Source organism: Dermacentor andersoni, chromosome 3, assembly GCF_023375885.2.
Source record: "Dermacentor andersoni chromosome 3, qqDerAnde1_hic_scaffold, whole genome shotgun sequence".
Lineage (NCBI taxonomy): Eukaryota > Metazoa > Arthropoda > Arachnida > Ixodida > Ixodidae > Dermacentor > Dermacentor andersoni.
Genome location: NC_092816.1, coordinates 121,788,746 through 121,805,546, shown reverse-complemented (window position 1 = coordinate 121,805,546; position 16,801 = coordinate 121,788,746). Strand labels below are relative to the sequence as shown.

The window sequence follows — 16,801 nt, the reverse complement described above, 5'->3', positions numbered from 1 at the left end:
ATCCTTGCTTAGAACTGTGTGGACAACGAATACCTGTCAGCAAAGAGCACAAATTTTTAGGTATTATACTTCACTATATAGGCTCACTTTCATTCCACACATTAAATATCTTACAGAAAAATGTCTACATAGAATGAACTCAATGAAACTTCTATCTCAGACTACATGGGATAGCGACAGGAAGTGCCTAATGAATCTTCACAAGAGCCTAATTCGGTCACGATTGGACTATGGTACCGTAGTGTATAACTCTGCCGCCCCAAGCGCGCTAAGGATGCTGGATCCTGTCCCCCATCTAGGTATCCGTTTGGCCACTGGAGCTTTCAGAACAAGCCCGATTGAAAGCTTATATGCTGAATCGAATGAGTGGTCGCTCCACACGCCTAGATCTTACATCAGCTTTACATATTTCCTTAAAGTGCAATCTAATTTTGAACATCCATGTTTTAATAACGTTACCGATATGACGTGTGCTACACTTTTCCGCGATCGTCCCTTTTAAGACAGCCTTTCTCGCTGCGTGTGGAGGAGTTTAGCGATGAAATAATGCATGTCCGACTCCTCGAGCATCGCTTGATGCACCTAACCAAGCTTTTACCTCCTTGGGAGTGGCAGGTGATAGAATCTGACGTACCATTTCTAAAAGTTACAAAGCACGCTACAGAGGTCGAAATCCGAATGCATTTCCTAGAACTTCAGTACAAGCACTCGTGCATAGAAATCTACACAGACGCTTCCAAGTCACATGCGGGAGTGTCCTACGCAGCCGTCGGTCCATCCTTCTCGGAGTCCGATGTAATACATCCAGAAACAAGTATCTTTACGGCTGAGGCCTGCGCACAATTGTAGGCAGTGAAGCATATAAGGAAATCAAAACTCCAAAAATCGGTTATATATACGGACTCACTAAGTGTTGTGGAGGCCTTGATGTCATTCTGTAAGCACAAAAATCCAGTAATTAATTAACACTATACCGTTCTGAGTAAAGCATATATATATAGCCAGCATGTGATTATATGCTGCGTGCCTGGCCATAGAGGCATCGAGGGTAACGTTCTAGCGGACGATATGGCCGTTCAATGTGAGTGCATGCAGTTAATCCTACTGCTTCGGTCCCTGTCGCAGACCTGAAGCCCTTCTTAAGAAAGAAACTACGAAACCACTGGCAATGCATGTGGGACGCAGAAATAAAGAACAAACTGCATGTGATAAAGCCACAGTTAGGTCCTTGGCCCTCCGCAACAAAATCACGGTGAACGGATGTCCTATTTGTCGTCTCAGAAGAGGACACACATTTGGCACGCATAAATTTTTACTCACTGGAAATGATCCTCCAACCTGTGGTAGGTGCGGGGAGAGGCTGACCGTCCTCCTGGAGTGTCGGGAAGCCGAGCCTGAGAGAAAGAAACATTTTCCCCTAGCTTACAGGCAGCACATCCCCCTTCATCCTGTAATGTTACTCGGCCCAAAACCGCTCTTTGACACCATCGCAGTCCTGGGTTTCCTGAAAGATGTTGTGTTACATGTTATTAGCCCCACACATTCGTAGCGTCTCCTCTCTTCAGAGGATGCCGCAGTGATAATTATTTGGATAGCACGTGCCTCCAGGCCCTTGTGTTTCAAGGGCTCTGGCGAGGCAGTAGTGCTCCAGGTAATTTTTTCATCTCACATATTTTCTATGTTGCATCATTCTTTAACGATTGATTTTATTGCACATAGAACATGTCATTTGTCACCGACATAATGTTAATACAGATAGATTTTACGCACTCTAGAGCGACTATTTTTAAGGCCCTTTTACAGCCACGTCACATCAACTTCATAGAACTCATAACTACACTGCGAACTCATCACCACGGACCTGGCGCTCTTTGGCCATACCTGGCCCTTGCGCCAATAAACACCATACATTCACTCATTCATTAGAAGTGCATATGAGGTTAAATTGCACTATTTCAGAAATACTTTGCCGCAAAGAGTTCTTCAATGCGTTCAGCAGAAGCGCAGTTTTCGGCTAACACCGCGATGCTTCCATTCTTTCTTAAACGATTTGCGGTGCGAAGTCTACGGCCACGGAGGAGGAAGAAAATTGAGGTCGTACCCTCTCCGCAAGCTAGGGAAAATGTGTGAAGAAAGTCACGCGATAATGTTTTTCGCCTAAGCGGTCATTTGGTCTTGCCGCAATGGCGGCTTTGTTATGGCTGTGCGCGCCCGCAGATGCTGCTCCGTAGGTTTCGTACCGTGGCAGAGGCGTCGTGTGTGTAGCATTGCGTTAGTCTTCGTGTTTTGTTCCGCTGTGTTGTATAGACCGTGCTCTTCCAGCTGAAGTTGCCGCAAGGTGGGACTGGAAGAAGTAAAAAAGTGTGAAACGAGCGCGCATGCAACGACGTACACCGCGCCGCGGTCGACGGACGACCTGAGAATAAGATTCCGAACTCCGGTGAATCCATGCGAACGCGTCATCACAGAGTGAAGCCGCTGCGCGTCAGAATATGTACGATAAATCCTTGCACGTCAGGGACTCCTGTGCAGTGTACCTGCTTTTGACAGCGAACGATGCAATTGTCGCACATAAAACCACCTTGTGGAAGGATGGGAAAGAAGCAGCTGCTCTGGGGCCGAATCTTACAACGCTTCGGAAGGGAACCGGTTCACTTGGCCTCATCTGATTGGCCAAAATTTTGATTGCGCCAGGGACTGCCAGAGACAGCGGGACCGCAAATTATGATTTCGTCACGCATCTGTCAATCATTTCCAAAGCGGGGAACCATCTTTGGCTAAGAGCGGAACCGGCGAAAGGGTAGTCCGCTTTGGGTTCCTTTGCTGTGACTTTGCTGGGTCTGTCGGACGCGAAGCATTCATCGGAATGGCCTATATCTCTGCTGACGACACTTTCCAGGAAGTTGCTCTCGCAATTACTGTGTTCGCCGGAAGAAGGGCTGGGCCAGCTTTCCCTTGACCTTCACTTTAAAGCCAATGCCAAGGAGATATTTGCATGGTGAGATAGAATTCGCAGTGCTATCGGCAGCGTGAATAGCTCGCAGATCGCCGCTCGCCAATCAGAAGGGTTCAACCTAAGCTGGTCCAGCGCGTCCTTCGTTAGGCTGATAAAACTACACAGTCAGGAATACCGTGGAGATCTCTTATTTGGCTGCCCTTTTTTCTTTAGTTCGGGAGTGCCGCACTTTTCTTTCTCGATTTCACGGCACAGCGCGCACCGTCAGCAGCACACTCTTCGATTTTACTTCGCGCAGGCAATGCAGGGCCCGTATATCTTAATGTTCGATTTCAAGTTCCATCGCTTCTATCACGCGGTGCGCCGTGTGGCAGATCGCAGCAATAGCGACTGCGCGACGGCGAGCGAGCCATGTCCGAGCCGATGACGAAGGGCGAAAGAAGGAAAATTGATATATTCGGCGAGTAAATGTTACCCTAAGAAGGAATTCACGGTTTTGTCGCGCTCGCTACTTAGGAAGTGTTGGCAGTGCACTCCTGTTGCGTGCATCTGCAAGCTCCTGGTAGCAGACGACATAGCGATGCGCTCGGCCAACTCATTTACGCTTGCGATATCGCCTGTCAGCTGAGAATGAAACACAGTGATATTATTAAGCACTTCTGTATTGCGCCAACGCCCTGCACCACAAGGTTATACTTGAGAGCTTGCCGTATAGTATTCAATTTATACTTTATATTTAATCAGCAAGCAGAAATATTTTGCGGTTCCTCGATTAGCTCGTCATATGGTGACGTACACTTCAGAGGTAGCACCCTCTCTCCATTGGTCGCGTCCACCCCTTCTTCCACCTCCGGCTTGGGAGTGGCACATTGAGTGACGTATGCGGCGAAGTGAATGGTTCGTTTACCGAACCGTTATAAGATTCAGCCCCTGAAGAGTAAAGGGACGCACCCCCCTTACTGAAGTTATATGTGTGCTCGAGGGACGCGTGAGAGTGAGCAAGGCTCGACAGAAGAACGTACGCCTGAGCGCACATCAAACGGCTGATGGCCACACGTAGGGTCGGTGAAACCACTAGCCGCACGCATGCGCGCTTACTGTTACGTAACGCAGAACGTTCTAAGAAGCTTCACTCAACGCGAGAACAATATCACCTCAGACGGCAGTCGGCGTACTTAAACGCGTAACGACGTTCTCTGCCGCACCGTTCGTCGGCGCTGTGTGGCTCCTCACGTGTCCGCAGTGAGTAGGCGCCCGAAACATGCTCAATAAAGCGACACGATTCTTGTCCCGCATACGTGTTTGTTCTCAGGGACTGCAGAGGGGCTTGCCACGGGTCCTATCGTGACGGAGTACACAGCGGTTGAATCTGTAGGTCGAATCACTGCGGCGCGGGAACGTGCGCGCAAGACGGCGGCTTTGCTAGTAAGTGCAGCGGAACATCGGCGTTTCTCGAGGCACTCGACGTTTCTGCTAAGGCGCGTATAAGAGCGGGTGCGAGAGAGAATATCTGGGAGCCTTTGGTTCTTGAATATCTGACTTTGTCTAGGCACTACTGTGGAGAAGCTTCCTTCCGCATGTTGCATGCGTTTGTCCCTATGCGTACCGGTATTACGGAGTGGGGTCGAATTTGTTCGACCCCACTCTTGAATTGAATGATGCTATTGTGGGATTAACACTCGACGTTGGTTCAATGTTAACGATAAGGCGAATAATTTTCCTCTGCAATACAAGAAGCTTGTTCATATTTCTTTTAGTTGTTGTTGCCCATACCAGTGCACAATAATTAATGTGAGAAAGAAATAGGGAGTAATATATTTGTAGTTTAGGGCTTGTGGGAAGAAATGTGCGGCAGCGTGAGATTACACCTGTAACTGTGGACAGTTTTTTGGAGATGTAAACAGCATAAACAGCATGAGCGTCCCATTCTAGATGGGCAGAAAAATACACCCCGAGAACCTGGTGCTCGGTGACTATTTCTATATGCTGGTCTTGAAAAGTGAATGAATTCAGCGGAGGAACTGCTTTATTCTGAGCACAAAAAATAACTGCTTTGGAGTTAGTTGGGTTTACTTCGATATTATTTACTCTAGTCCATGCCGATAGTTTAGTAAGGATATCATTGCATTTTGCCTCTAGTGTGCTAATATTACTCCCAGAAATATGTAAGGTGCTATCATCAGCATAGATTACGAATTTTACTGTGGTGTCGATATTTACGATATCATTGATAAAAGTATTAAATAAAAGGGGCCCCAATATACTTCCTTGTGGCACGCCACATGCAATTGGTAGGAATGATGATCTTTGGTTGTTAATATACACGCACTGGTACCTATTTTCTAAGTAGGATTTAACTACAGCCAAAGCTATACCACGATTTCCATATGATGAAAGCTTACTAATGAGAATACTGTGATCAATGGAGTCAAACGCTTTACTAAAATCGAGGAAAATTCCGGCTGTCAGTAAATTATTATTAATATTTTCCAAAATTATTTCCTTCAGGGCTAAGAAAGCGGCTTCAGTCGCCGCCCCTTCCTAAAACCATACTGTGAGTTTGTCAAAATACTGTGCTTATCAGAAAAGTTTGTAATGCGAGAAAGAAAAATTTTTCCAATCCCTTCGAAAAAGCTGGCAGGACGGAAATGGGACGGTAATTGGACGCAAGGTTGTGATCACCGCATTTGTACAATGCAGATACCCTTGCACATTTCATGGAAGTTGGAAATATACCTGTCTCAAGGACAAGATTAAAAATATGAGCAAGGGCAGACGTTAACAATTGTAATACATACTTAACAAGTTTAATTTGAATATCGTTTGTATCCAATGATCTACTGTTTTTTAGGCTCGTGAATGTGCTGTATACTTCATTTTCATCTGTAGGAGCAAAAGATATGCTTTCAGCACAGCTATAAGCTAGGGTAACTGTATTCAAGGGAGTATTATTCGGTCTTGCAGCGTTTACAAAATAATGATTGAAGTATTCAGCTATGTCGCGATTCCAAGTTCACGGCCATTAATAGTTATCTTTCTCGGAATTTAACGCGAGTCATCCCGTCCAAGGACGTTGTTTATAACTTTCCATGCAGCACCAGGTCGTTGCCTATTTATATCTGCAAACAGTTTCTGGTAATATGCAGTCTTCGCACGTTTAATCTCCGCGTTTACTTGATTCCTTGTTTTCTTAAATTCCTTCAGTGCGGCTGCGGAACGTGAACGAAGAAAATCATGATAAAGGCGGTTTTTCGTTCTAATCAATTTGAGGTGTTCCCGGTTTATCCATGGTTTTCTCGTTTTCTTTGATGACTTAGGTGCGATCAATGGGAAGTGCTTTGCGTACTTGTCCATAAAGATTTTAATAAATTCCCCATATGCATCATTCGGATTTGTTTTGTTCAGAACCGTTGACCAATCACAGGCCGATGAATCTTGTTTGAAGATTTCCAAGGTGTCCTGCGTGATGGATTGAATTATAATGGGTTCTTTGAGCTCCCTTGTTTGAGAGCAGTTCGTCTGATATGTCATAAATACAGGGCAATGGTCACTTATGTCAGAAGTTAGAGTACCACAGGTATGAACTTTGGTATTAATATTTGTCAAAACAAAGTCGAGTGCGGATTGAGTAGTGACTGTAACTTGTGTAGATGTTTTGATTAGGTTCAGAAAACCAGAGGAATGCAACACAGTGTTAAATTGTCGAGTATTGTTGGTATCGTCAAGTATATTTATGTTAAAATCGCCACCGCAGACAAGGCGGAAGTTGTTGCTGCATGCATAGTCCAGCAATGACTCAAAAAGCTCTATGAAAGATTTTACGTTACCTACTGGAGGACAATATACAACATAGATGGTTTCATTCTTGCATTGTACGGTGAGTACTTCGAAAAAGGAGGTTACTTTGCTCATGTCAGGCGCGATTTCACAGTTCTTGTGCACCTTTAGATGAACTAAAACACCACCGCCTCATCTGCCAGTACGATTTAAAAAGAAATTCTTATAACCTGGTAACCTTAACATATTACATCCGTCGTGATACCACGTCTCTGACATCACGATACTAAATTTAAACCCAAAATCATCAAGAAATCAGGTAAGAACTTTTCCACTCACAGACCGTGCATTAATATAAAGAACAGATTCGCAAGATTTTGCAGGAGGTTCAACATCTTTAGGAAGAATGAATTCTTGGTACTGCATAGAAGAATCCATGATGTGCTAGTTAATCTGCGTTATTATCGGAAACAAGCCCTATTCCGACTGACAAAATATCCTTTCAAAATAATTTTCATGTGCTATCAGCACGGCAGAGCTGCCATCCGATTGCTTTGCGTAGATTTTGCTGCTGTATGCCCAAACTGACTTCCATTAGTGTTCGTGTTTCTTTTTCACAGTCATCGCAAGTAGTTTTTTGAGCGTTGGAGAGAGGCGCTCGTTTACAAAAACAGGTGCTGTATCGTCAAAGCCGAGGTCATTTCTCAGCCGTGCTTTCTTGGTTTTCTTCAAGACAGCATCCCGTTTTGTGCGCGTCTTGAACTGCACGACAATGCTTTTGGTATTATCACCCTTTCGTGTGGGCACTCGATGGCACGCTTCAATGTGACTTATTGTTATCGGTTCTTTCACAGCACTGCCAATCCTAACAAGCAAATCTGTCACGCTTTCACTTTCTTTCTGAATGACGCCTTGAATTTCGATGTTTTCCCTTCGCGAGTACTACTCTGAAGACACGATACGATCATCAAGATCTTGAATTTTACTTTCTGCTGCTAGAAATTTTTTGCGGTGGGCTTCATTTTCTGTTGCAAAACATTCTTATTTTTCAAGATTGCTGTTTCCAGTTTTTGCTTTAGTTCATTAATACTGCCGTGAGCAAAGTCAAGGCTCTGCACAAGATTACTTTGTTCAGCTTTCAAATCCCTGATGTCATTGCGCAAATCCCTCTCTAGTGATTCGCGAAACACTTTAAGCTCTTGCCTTATTTCATCTTTGAATTTGAGAAGGTCGGCCTCTTTAATCGACATATTGCATGTGGCAGGTGTAACAAACAGGATCAACGCTGAGAATTGTATACTTGGCAAGTAGAATGATCCTAAGAAAAAACTATTTTGGAACAGGGCGGCATTATCGATAAAAAAGTTGCAATCAGAGCAGCAACAGCGACAGCGGAAAAGTATTACAAGATGAGAAAGAAAACGCAATGGTGTTAGAACTAACCTGCACAAAAATAAGAGACGATTGAAACTTGCACTTTTCGCTGTCGCTGCTGCCCTTGTGGCGGTGCGTTGATGCCGGCTTGGCTTTATAGCAGCGGCCACCGGAAGGGCGGCTTCACTGTTCCAGAAGTTCGGTATGCACAGCTGCAGGGCCGGCACGTGTAACTGGTGACGATGTGGCTTGCAGGTGAGGGTAGCAGGCGAGGGTGAAGCAGTGGCCGATCCCGAAGCTAGTGCGATGTCGGGCCGAACCGTGGCAGAGGTGAAGCAGGCGTTAAGCACTCCCCGTAAGTGGACGAATCCCGAAGATAGTGCAATGCCGGGCTGACCCGGGCAGAGGTGATGCAGGCGTTAAGCACTGCCCATACGTGGCCCGATACCGAAGTTAGCGGAATGCCTTGCCGACCCGTGGCGCAGATTCAGTTCGCCTTTAAGGGGCCCTCATTTCGCTGGTCATCCTTCTTCAGAGTGGAAGGGCACTGAGTTTTTTTTTTAAATCTAGGACTTATCCAAAAAAACTTCTGAGTCTGAAACCAAAGTGGGTGTCTATGAATCTGTCTATATCAAAATAGAATCTGTCTTCGGGCTTAAGAATATCCCATAACAACTGCCTGTCTTAGCGGTCGTAGGCTCCCTTAATATCTAGGAATGCTATCCATAAATGTCTACTTTGAGCTACTAATATCTCTATGCACTGAGTCATTTGTTCCCGCCCATTTCGCCAGGTAGAATTTTATGGCTGGCATTGTCATCTTTTATAGCACCGACGTTAATGTGACTGGCGTGTACGACTTCGTGCTATCCTTATCACCTTGCCCTTTGTAGATGAGGTTCATCTTGCTTTGACGCCATCCAAGTAGAATTTTCCTCCTTTTAATCACTTGTTCGATGGCATTAGTAAGCAGTGGCTTGCTCTTTGGAACGAGGTTCTTGATTGGTTGAGCAGGGCGGGAATTTCATCGGGTATTGCGACGGTGTTATTAGGGCATTATGTTCTACTTTCCACAAAAAGCTTTCTATGCTAAATTTTCATCTCTCAAGCTTCTCTGTTGTTGCTGCATCTATTGTCTGAACTAGGCTTTCCTTCGTGTCGCTTGCGAATTTGTAGTTCGAGCTTGGAGTTTATATTGTCGTCTTTTGTTCCCTCTGAGGAGCACCTCTACTTTGTGTAATCCCAACGTGACTTATCAGTGATTGCTGCTTGCGCCTGCTTACACTTTTCTGTGGCTTCCTTTATTTCCTTGCTCCACAGTTCGCGTGCTTTCCTCTTTCGTCGTCGCCGACGCTGCTGGGACGAAACTGGATTCATGTACTGGGCGTTCGTCTGCCAGAGTACCATGAAGCCAGCCTGCATGTGGTGCAAGACGTCCCCAGCCTCCTGACAGAGTTCAAGTCCCTCTTCCAGCCAGGGGTGGGCACATTTGCCGGCACGACGGCTGGCATCTATGTACCTGAGGGAGCCCGGCCACGTTTTTTCAAGCCTCGCCCACTGCCGTTCGCCCTGAAGGACGGGGTCACCCAGGAGCTGCTACGCTTACAGCGTGAGAGCATCCTGGTACCTGTCAAGACATCTGAATGGGCCGCTCCCATCGTACCAGTCCTTAAGCGAGACGGCAGTGTCAGGATCTGCGGGGATTTTAAGGTTACCATCAACCCCGTCGCTACCGTCGAGAAATACCCGCTGCCCCGTATTGAAGATCTCTGCTCAGCATTGTCCTGTGGACAGAAGTTTACCAAGCTCGACCTCAGAGATGCTTACCAGCAGCTGGTGCTCCAGGATGCCTCCCGGAAGTATGTCACAATATCGACAACTTTGGGACTCTTTCAGTACACGTGCTTACCGTTTGGCGTGGCCTCGGCCCCAGCCATATTCTAGAGGGAGATGGACAACCTCTTCAGGGGCATGAGGCACGTGGCGGTGTACTTGTACGACATCCTGGTTACTGGCAGCGACGACGAATACGCCCTGCAGAACCTGCACAACGCCCTGGCACGACTGCAGGACGCCGGCTTCAAGCTCAAGCTGGAAAAGCGTGTTTTCCTAGCCCCCAGCGTTGAGTACTTGGGACATGTCATTTCCCAGGCAGGCCTAGCCCCGGCTCCCCGCAAAGTTGATGCTATGCTCAAGGCGCCCAAGCCCCGGAACAAGGAGCTTCAGAGCTACCTGGCCCTCATCAACTTCTACAGGAGTTTCCTGCCAAACCTGTCGCAGCATCTACAGCCGCTCCATCTTCTGCTTCGAGATGGTCAACAATGGGTCTGGAAGAAGCAGGACCAGTCCTTCCAGCGCAGCAAGGAGCTAATCACCAAGGCTCCAGTGCTGGTGCACTTCGATCCTGCTAAGCCTGTTGTCCTTACCGTAGATGCGTCGCCATACGGTGTGGGAGCCGTCCTGGCACACCGGGACAAAGATGGCCAGGAACGTCCTGTGTCGTTTGCTTCTCGACGGCTTCCTGCTGAAGAGCAACGTTACAGCCAGCTGGACAAGGAAGGTTTGTCCCTCATGTTGGGTGTCGAACGCTTCCATCAGTATCTGTGGGGCCGGAAGTTCGAGTCGGTCACGGACCACAAGCCGCTGTTGGGGCTGCTGGGGCCCGACAAGGCAGTTCCTGCGCAGGCATCACCTCGAGTGGTACGCTGGACCTTGAGGCTGGCAGCTTACAGTTACCAGCTGGTTTACCGTCCGGGAAAGGACCTGGGACCTGCTGATGCCCTGAGCCGCCTGCCCCTGCCAGAGGTGCCTGATGCTGTTCCAGAACCTGCTGAACTGTTCATGCTGGAACACGCGTACCCGGAGGTGCTCTCCAGATCTGCAGTATCTCAAGCGGCCAGCCGAGACCCAGTCCTGTCTCACGTTGTAAAGACGGTGTCGCGTGGAGAGGAATTGGTGCAGCAGGCCTATAGCCACAAGGCCGCTGAGCTGAGCTTGCAGCAGGGCTGCCTACTCTGAGGTTCTAGGGTGGTGATCCCACAAAGTCTCCGGTCCAGAGTACTGCAGTTGCTGCACGCGGGTCATCCTGGCGTAGAAAAAAACCAAGATGGTGGCCCGGTCCCATGTTTGGTGGCCTGGCCTGGACCAGTACATCGCTCACTTGGTGCAGAGCTGCCAAATCTGCCAGGAGCATCAGCGAGCCTCGCGTCATGTGGAAATCACCCCCTGGCCGTTTCCACAGAGACCCTGCTCCCGCCTACATGTGGTTTTGGGGGACCCTTCAAGGCCATTACTTCCTGGTGATGGTGGACGCCATCTCGAAGTGGGTGGAGGTTCTACCTGTCACCACTCCATCAGCAAGCGCGACCATTGCAGCGCTACGACAGGTCTTCGCCGCCCAGGGGTTGCCGGATGTCATCGTGTCCGACAATCGTCCTGTTTTCGCCAGCGCAGAGTACTTGGCCTTGCTGACGAAAAACGGAATCCGCCGGATGATGGTCCCGCCGTACCACCCTGCTTCTAATGGTGCAGCCTAGCGGGTGATGCAAATCATCAAAGACAAGCTCAAGAAGAGCCAGACTGGGGATTTCGGGACTCAGATTGCCCGGATAATATTTCACTACCGGACCACGCCCCACGATGTCACTGGCCGTGCCCCCTTTGAGCTCCTGCTGGGTCGGATGGTCAAGACACCCTTGGACGTCTTGCATCCGGACCTCCGATCCACAGTGCTCTTGAAGCAGCTGAAGCAGAAGCTGGCTGCTGACCAAGGATACAGTCCCGGGCCTTTGCCAGAATCGGGAGCTCCAGTTTGCGCCAGGAAATTCCGTACTGGCCCACCCTGGTCTGCCGGGCAGGTGGTGTCTCCTGCCAGCGCCTCATCGCTGCTCGTCCGCATGCCAGACGGGGACATGTGGCACAGACACGCCGACCATGTCAGGCCTCGCCTCGGGACCTGGCCAGCACCTTCGACTGCCACTTCTGAGTTCCAGCCCGCAGGAGGACTAGCGGCAGCACCAGTCGCTTCCAGCGGAGCACCACCCACGTCGGATGCGGCAACCGTTGCCAATGGTGCGGCACCCGTTGGACCGGTGTCGAGCCCGGAACCACTCGCAGAGCCGACTACTACGAACCCTCCGGATGGAGCAAGGCTGGCACAGGCAGCACCCGGCGTTGCCACACCCGACCCGTCAACACTGGTGCCCAGGCGGAGTACTCGACGGCGGAGGTCAGCGGACCGTTACTCGCCTGGATAGCAGGCAGCGTCGACCCAGCTAGGGTGGAGGCAGAGCCTCGTATTTACAACATGGACGTTTGTTTTTTCTTTAACAAACAAACTGAGGGTAAGGGGTGTAGCAAGCATGTGACACCCCCCAGGCATAATGTTCGTTCGCCGCCAGGAAAATTGAAAACGAGCTAGCTATTAGGTGTCTCACACGAAGCCTGACCACCACCCTAGCAAGGCCATTTTGGCACATCGAAAGCACTCAACAATTAACGAAAATTTTTTTCCACTGCCTACAAGTCAAGCAGGAATAGGCTTACTTTGACGCTCGCAAGTTCAGCAAGCGTATGACGTAACGGAAAGAAGCACCCATCAAAATGAGGGTTGAAAAACCAGCACTGCCCAGGGAGCTAGAATACAGATACCACTGTCCATACATCTAAACCAGAAATGTGGCACATACGCAAAGGACAGCAAGAAAGACGACAGGGTCAGACGCTTAATTCCAACTTGTTTATACTTCCAAGACAAGCACACTCATAAATGATGATATCTTAAATCTTACAACCATCTCTACAAATGTTTGCTTCAAGTAACGTTTGCTGAAGTAATGAAGCTCGGCAGGCAACATTGGTCACCGCGCCGCAATAAACGCCGACGAGCACGGCTGCTCGCCGGTCAGTCATCGTTCAGCACCACCACGCTGCGGAGCGTCCGTCTATCGGAGGGTGCCTCGAGCCCTCCCTTGTTCACGAACCCGGGATGATCGTGAGATAAATTACATGGGTGTTCCAGTTACTTTTGTGCATCAGTGCCTATAAGAACGTTTTGTTAAAGAGGAAGTGGAACAACAGTGCATTTCTACGGAGTCCTTGAGGGCGCGTATCGCTAAAATGGCTTCATATTTCAACTTAACCTGGTGATTACACCTTGTAATCTGGCCGACTACAATTCGTAAATTGCAGCATGTTGCGTAAAGTACGTATTTATGAAGTAGTGATTTTTTTTATTTCAATACGTGTTTCTATTTCTCTTCCAAGTACTAAAAGTGTCTGACAGGCAATTTTTAGAAATTCCGTCGAACTTAAAAATGATCGCCCCGGATATTGCTCTCGAGTGAACTACTCGCAAGGTGTCGCTGCCATCACTGCGGCAGTTGGCATCTGCGCTTCTGGTGTTCCACTATTCCGTGTTAACCCCATAGAGTGCTACTGTGAAGTTGTTCACTCTGACCGTGACGAAAAAGACAGTTGAAGAAGCTAACTCTTTATTGGGCGAACTTGCGCCCAGAACAAGTACTCAAAGCACAACGATAGTGGTTAGCATGTTCGTCGCTCGTCAAAATCTGATAACGGGTGAAGCACTTCGGCTATTTATACAAGTTTTTTTCGTGCATTATATTATAATAGCTTGTGCTCGCTTGCGTTTCTGAATGCGCAGTCATCAGCTGAAGTAACGGAGCCGTGCGATTGGCGTGCCCAGAAGCATGCCAGCGCTACGCCGCTAAAGCTCATGTAACGTCATTTCCAGCGCCATTTCGAGGAAGAATATAGGAACGCAAATGTGCACTGCACCTAAATTGATGACGCGCGAGCTTGAGCGGTGTGGATTCAGGTGGCGCACGTATGTTGTGCGGCACATGCCCCCGGAATAAATCCAAAGGTGGCGACACACTTTTATCTTACCGTCGCCGCAGCTGCTGCGAGGAGCGGGTGAGGAGACAGGAGAGAAGGTCTGCGTCCCCCAATTGGTTGAGCGCAGTCACGTGGTATTTTTCGCAGCCGTTTGTCTATCGTTTTTCTTTAATTTCCGCGCCTTCGTGCACTCGCCACCCAGACATTTGGCATTCGCAAGAGATCTGGCATGTTCTGGCTAAGTTTTCTGACTACCCCCGTCATTAAAGAACTATTTTTGTTTCGTTGTATTTTAGGGATTGGTTTTAAGGGTATGGAAGGCGCAAATGTGTACTTACAGAACTTTTTTCTTTGTTGACGTGGTACGGGGCTCAGGAATGGGTAAGCGTATGCATGGGTGCTATTCTCGGTGCTCGTTGGGATTTGTTTTCCTGATTGCGCTGTCGTCAACAAGTGTACGATGTTATGTAGTGCGTAGGCTGAGTGCAGTCATGTATCGTGGTGAAATACGTAACACACGTTATTACTGTACTACTGAGAGTTCGTAGCTTTGCCAGTCCGTGCTTTTGTTAGGTGCCGCAAATATGTTTCGCAAGAGGGAGAACCAATTAACGTGGTTCACACTCGCGTTGCAGCGCAAAAGAGAGAGAGAGAGAGGAATATAGGAAGGGGGAGATGTCAACTAGTCAAGGGTCTGGTTGGCTGCCCTACGCTGGGGGAAGGGAGAAGGGGAAGCGAAAATGGACAAAGGTGTAGATACGTGTACGGACAGTACTTGAGTTAAAGCCGCTCTCGCAAACCAGACGTTCGGAGAAAACAAAAGTGCCTTCATTGCCTTCTGAGCCGATGATCGCTGAGCACAGTGCTCTAGTACTGTCTGTTCACTCAGAGGACGATCATCGAATTATCTGAATGCGTTGGACAAAGATTGACTTTGTGTTTGCAATTGAGGACAATGGCACAATAAGTGGTCAGCGTTCTCCTCGCATCCGCAAACATCACATGTAGGACTATCAGCCATTCCAATTAGTGCTGAGTAGGCATTCGTAAAGGCAACTCCAAGCCTCAACCGACACAGAAGAGGCTCTTCGCGTCGGTGCAGACCGGCCGGAGGTCTGAGTTGAAGTGACGGGTCTAGTCTGTGCAGTCTTGTGCGCCTTGTATGTGTGGTATTCCACTCTGCTAAGGAGATCTTGCGAGCTAGATTGCGAAGTTCTCTCGCGGCGTCGGTACATGAGAGGGGAATGGGGACGCAGCGGTCTTCTTGGTTTGACATCCGAGCTGCCTTATCTGCCTCATCTTTTCCTATGATACCTCAATGTCCTGGTATCCACTGAAGAGATATATCATAGCCTTTTTCTCCTAAATGATGAACAAGTTCCACGATTTCGCACGTGAGCTGATCGTGAGTTTCATGTCGGAGAAACGACTGCACACATTGCAAGGCCGGCCTTGAATCGCAGAAGACTGCCCATTTCCTAGCACTTTCAGCCTTTATCACATGAAGCGCGTCGCGGAGAGCCGCGAGCTCTGCAGCTGCAGACGTCGTGACATGGGAAGTCTTGAACCGCTGGGTTATTCTCATTGTTGGTATAACTACAGCGTCACCGGAACTGGTTTATGTAGTTGATCCATCAATATAGATGTGTGTGCAGTCGCTGTATTTCTCGTACAAAAGAAGTAAATTTAGTTGCTTGAGTGCTGATGACGGCAAGTCCGACTTTTCTGAAGTCCTGGGATTGTAAGCTTTACTTGAGTACGGCGCACACACCATGGAGGAATGGCAGTTCTTGCCGCAGGTGTGTAACCAGACCTGCGGGAAGCACGGTGCGCGAATACAGTGGCACGGAAAGTCGTGTGGGCCTTATCTACTGGGAGACTTGCGAGGTGGTGGGTAGGGGTCCGAGCGAAGTGTCTTATGTGCACACACATTGTTTCAATGCTAATGTGCCTTCTAAGAGTGGAATCTTGGGCGACTGCAATAGCTGCAGTCGTTGACGCACTCCGCGGTAGGCCAAGGCATATCTTGAGGGCTTGGCCTTGGATGATTTGGATAATATTCAGGTTAGTTCTGCAGGTGTTGGACATGACCGGTAGGCTGTACCGCAGGAATCCAATAAAGAGGACCCTGTACAGTTGCAGCATAGATTGTATTGGCGCTCCCCAGGTCTTTCCTGCTAGGAACTTAAACATATGGCAAATTCCTGTCAGGCATTTTCTCACATAATTCACATGAGTGGTCCAGCAGAGAATTCTGTTGATCACCAACCCCAAAAATCTGTGACTCGTGCTGTACAAGATCAATTGTCCGTCAACGGATATCACGTATGCAGACATTGATTTCCTTAAAAGGACGTCTTGATGGGCTAGTTGGTCACAATTCCTATTAGGTACTAGGCGCGAACACACACAAGACAGAAGGAGGGAGACGGGACAGAGCGCCACTTACAACTGCTTTATTCGAAGGCACACCACACACTTATATACCCGTCTTAGACGCAAGGAACACAATCAGATCAAGATTGATATTGAAGCGAACTGGTTAAACATTTCTTTTCAGCCATATATAAAGATATTGATAACTCGCTGACGCACATGCTTCCTTTCCGATAAAGAAAGCTTCAATTACTTCCCAAACTTTTTTATCTTTTCTCTTTGCTAGAATCCACGCCCCTGCAAAACATGGCTCACAAGAGCGTGACGTAAAGAACGTGAAGGGCCAAAGACAAAAGGGTAGCACTGCTGAGGGGTTCCACGGAGACCACGAACAGTTCTCCATATGTGAGACAAAGGTTTTCGTGGATCCAAAGACTCGCAGAATGACTTCCATCATTG

At 48.3% G+C, this 16,801-nt stretch overlaps 1 protein-coding gene across 2 annotated transcripts in view; it reads left to right on the top strand.

The window, feature by feature from the left end:
• Positions 1–16,801, top strand: part of LOC129386532 (uncharacterized) — a 72,879-nt gene that overhangs the window by 18,125 nt on the left and 37,953 nt on the right. The window contains exon 1 of one of the 2 annotated variants that reach the window (XM_072287286.1): positions 11,457–12,335. The exons of the other annotated variant lie outside the window; for it this stretch is intronic. Within the exon in view, the coding sequence (XP_072143387.1) occupies positions 11,650–12,335 (686 nt within the window). The 5' untranslated portion in view covers positions 11,457–11,649. Of the gene's footprint in view, positions 1–11,456; positions 12,336–16,801 lie in introns of those variants that run through there. 2 annotated transcript variants of the gene reach the window in all.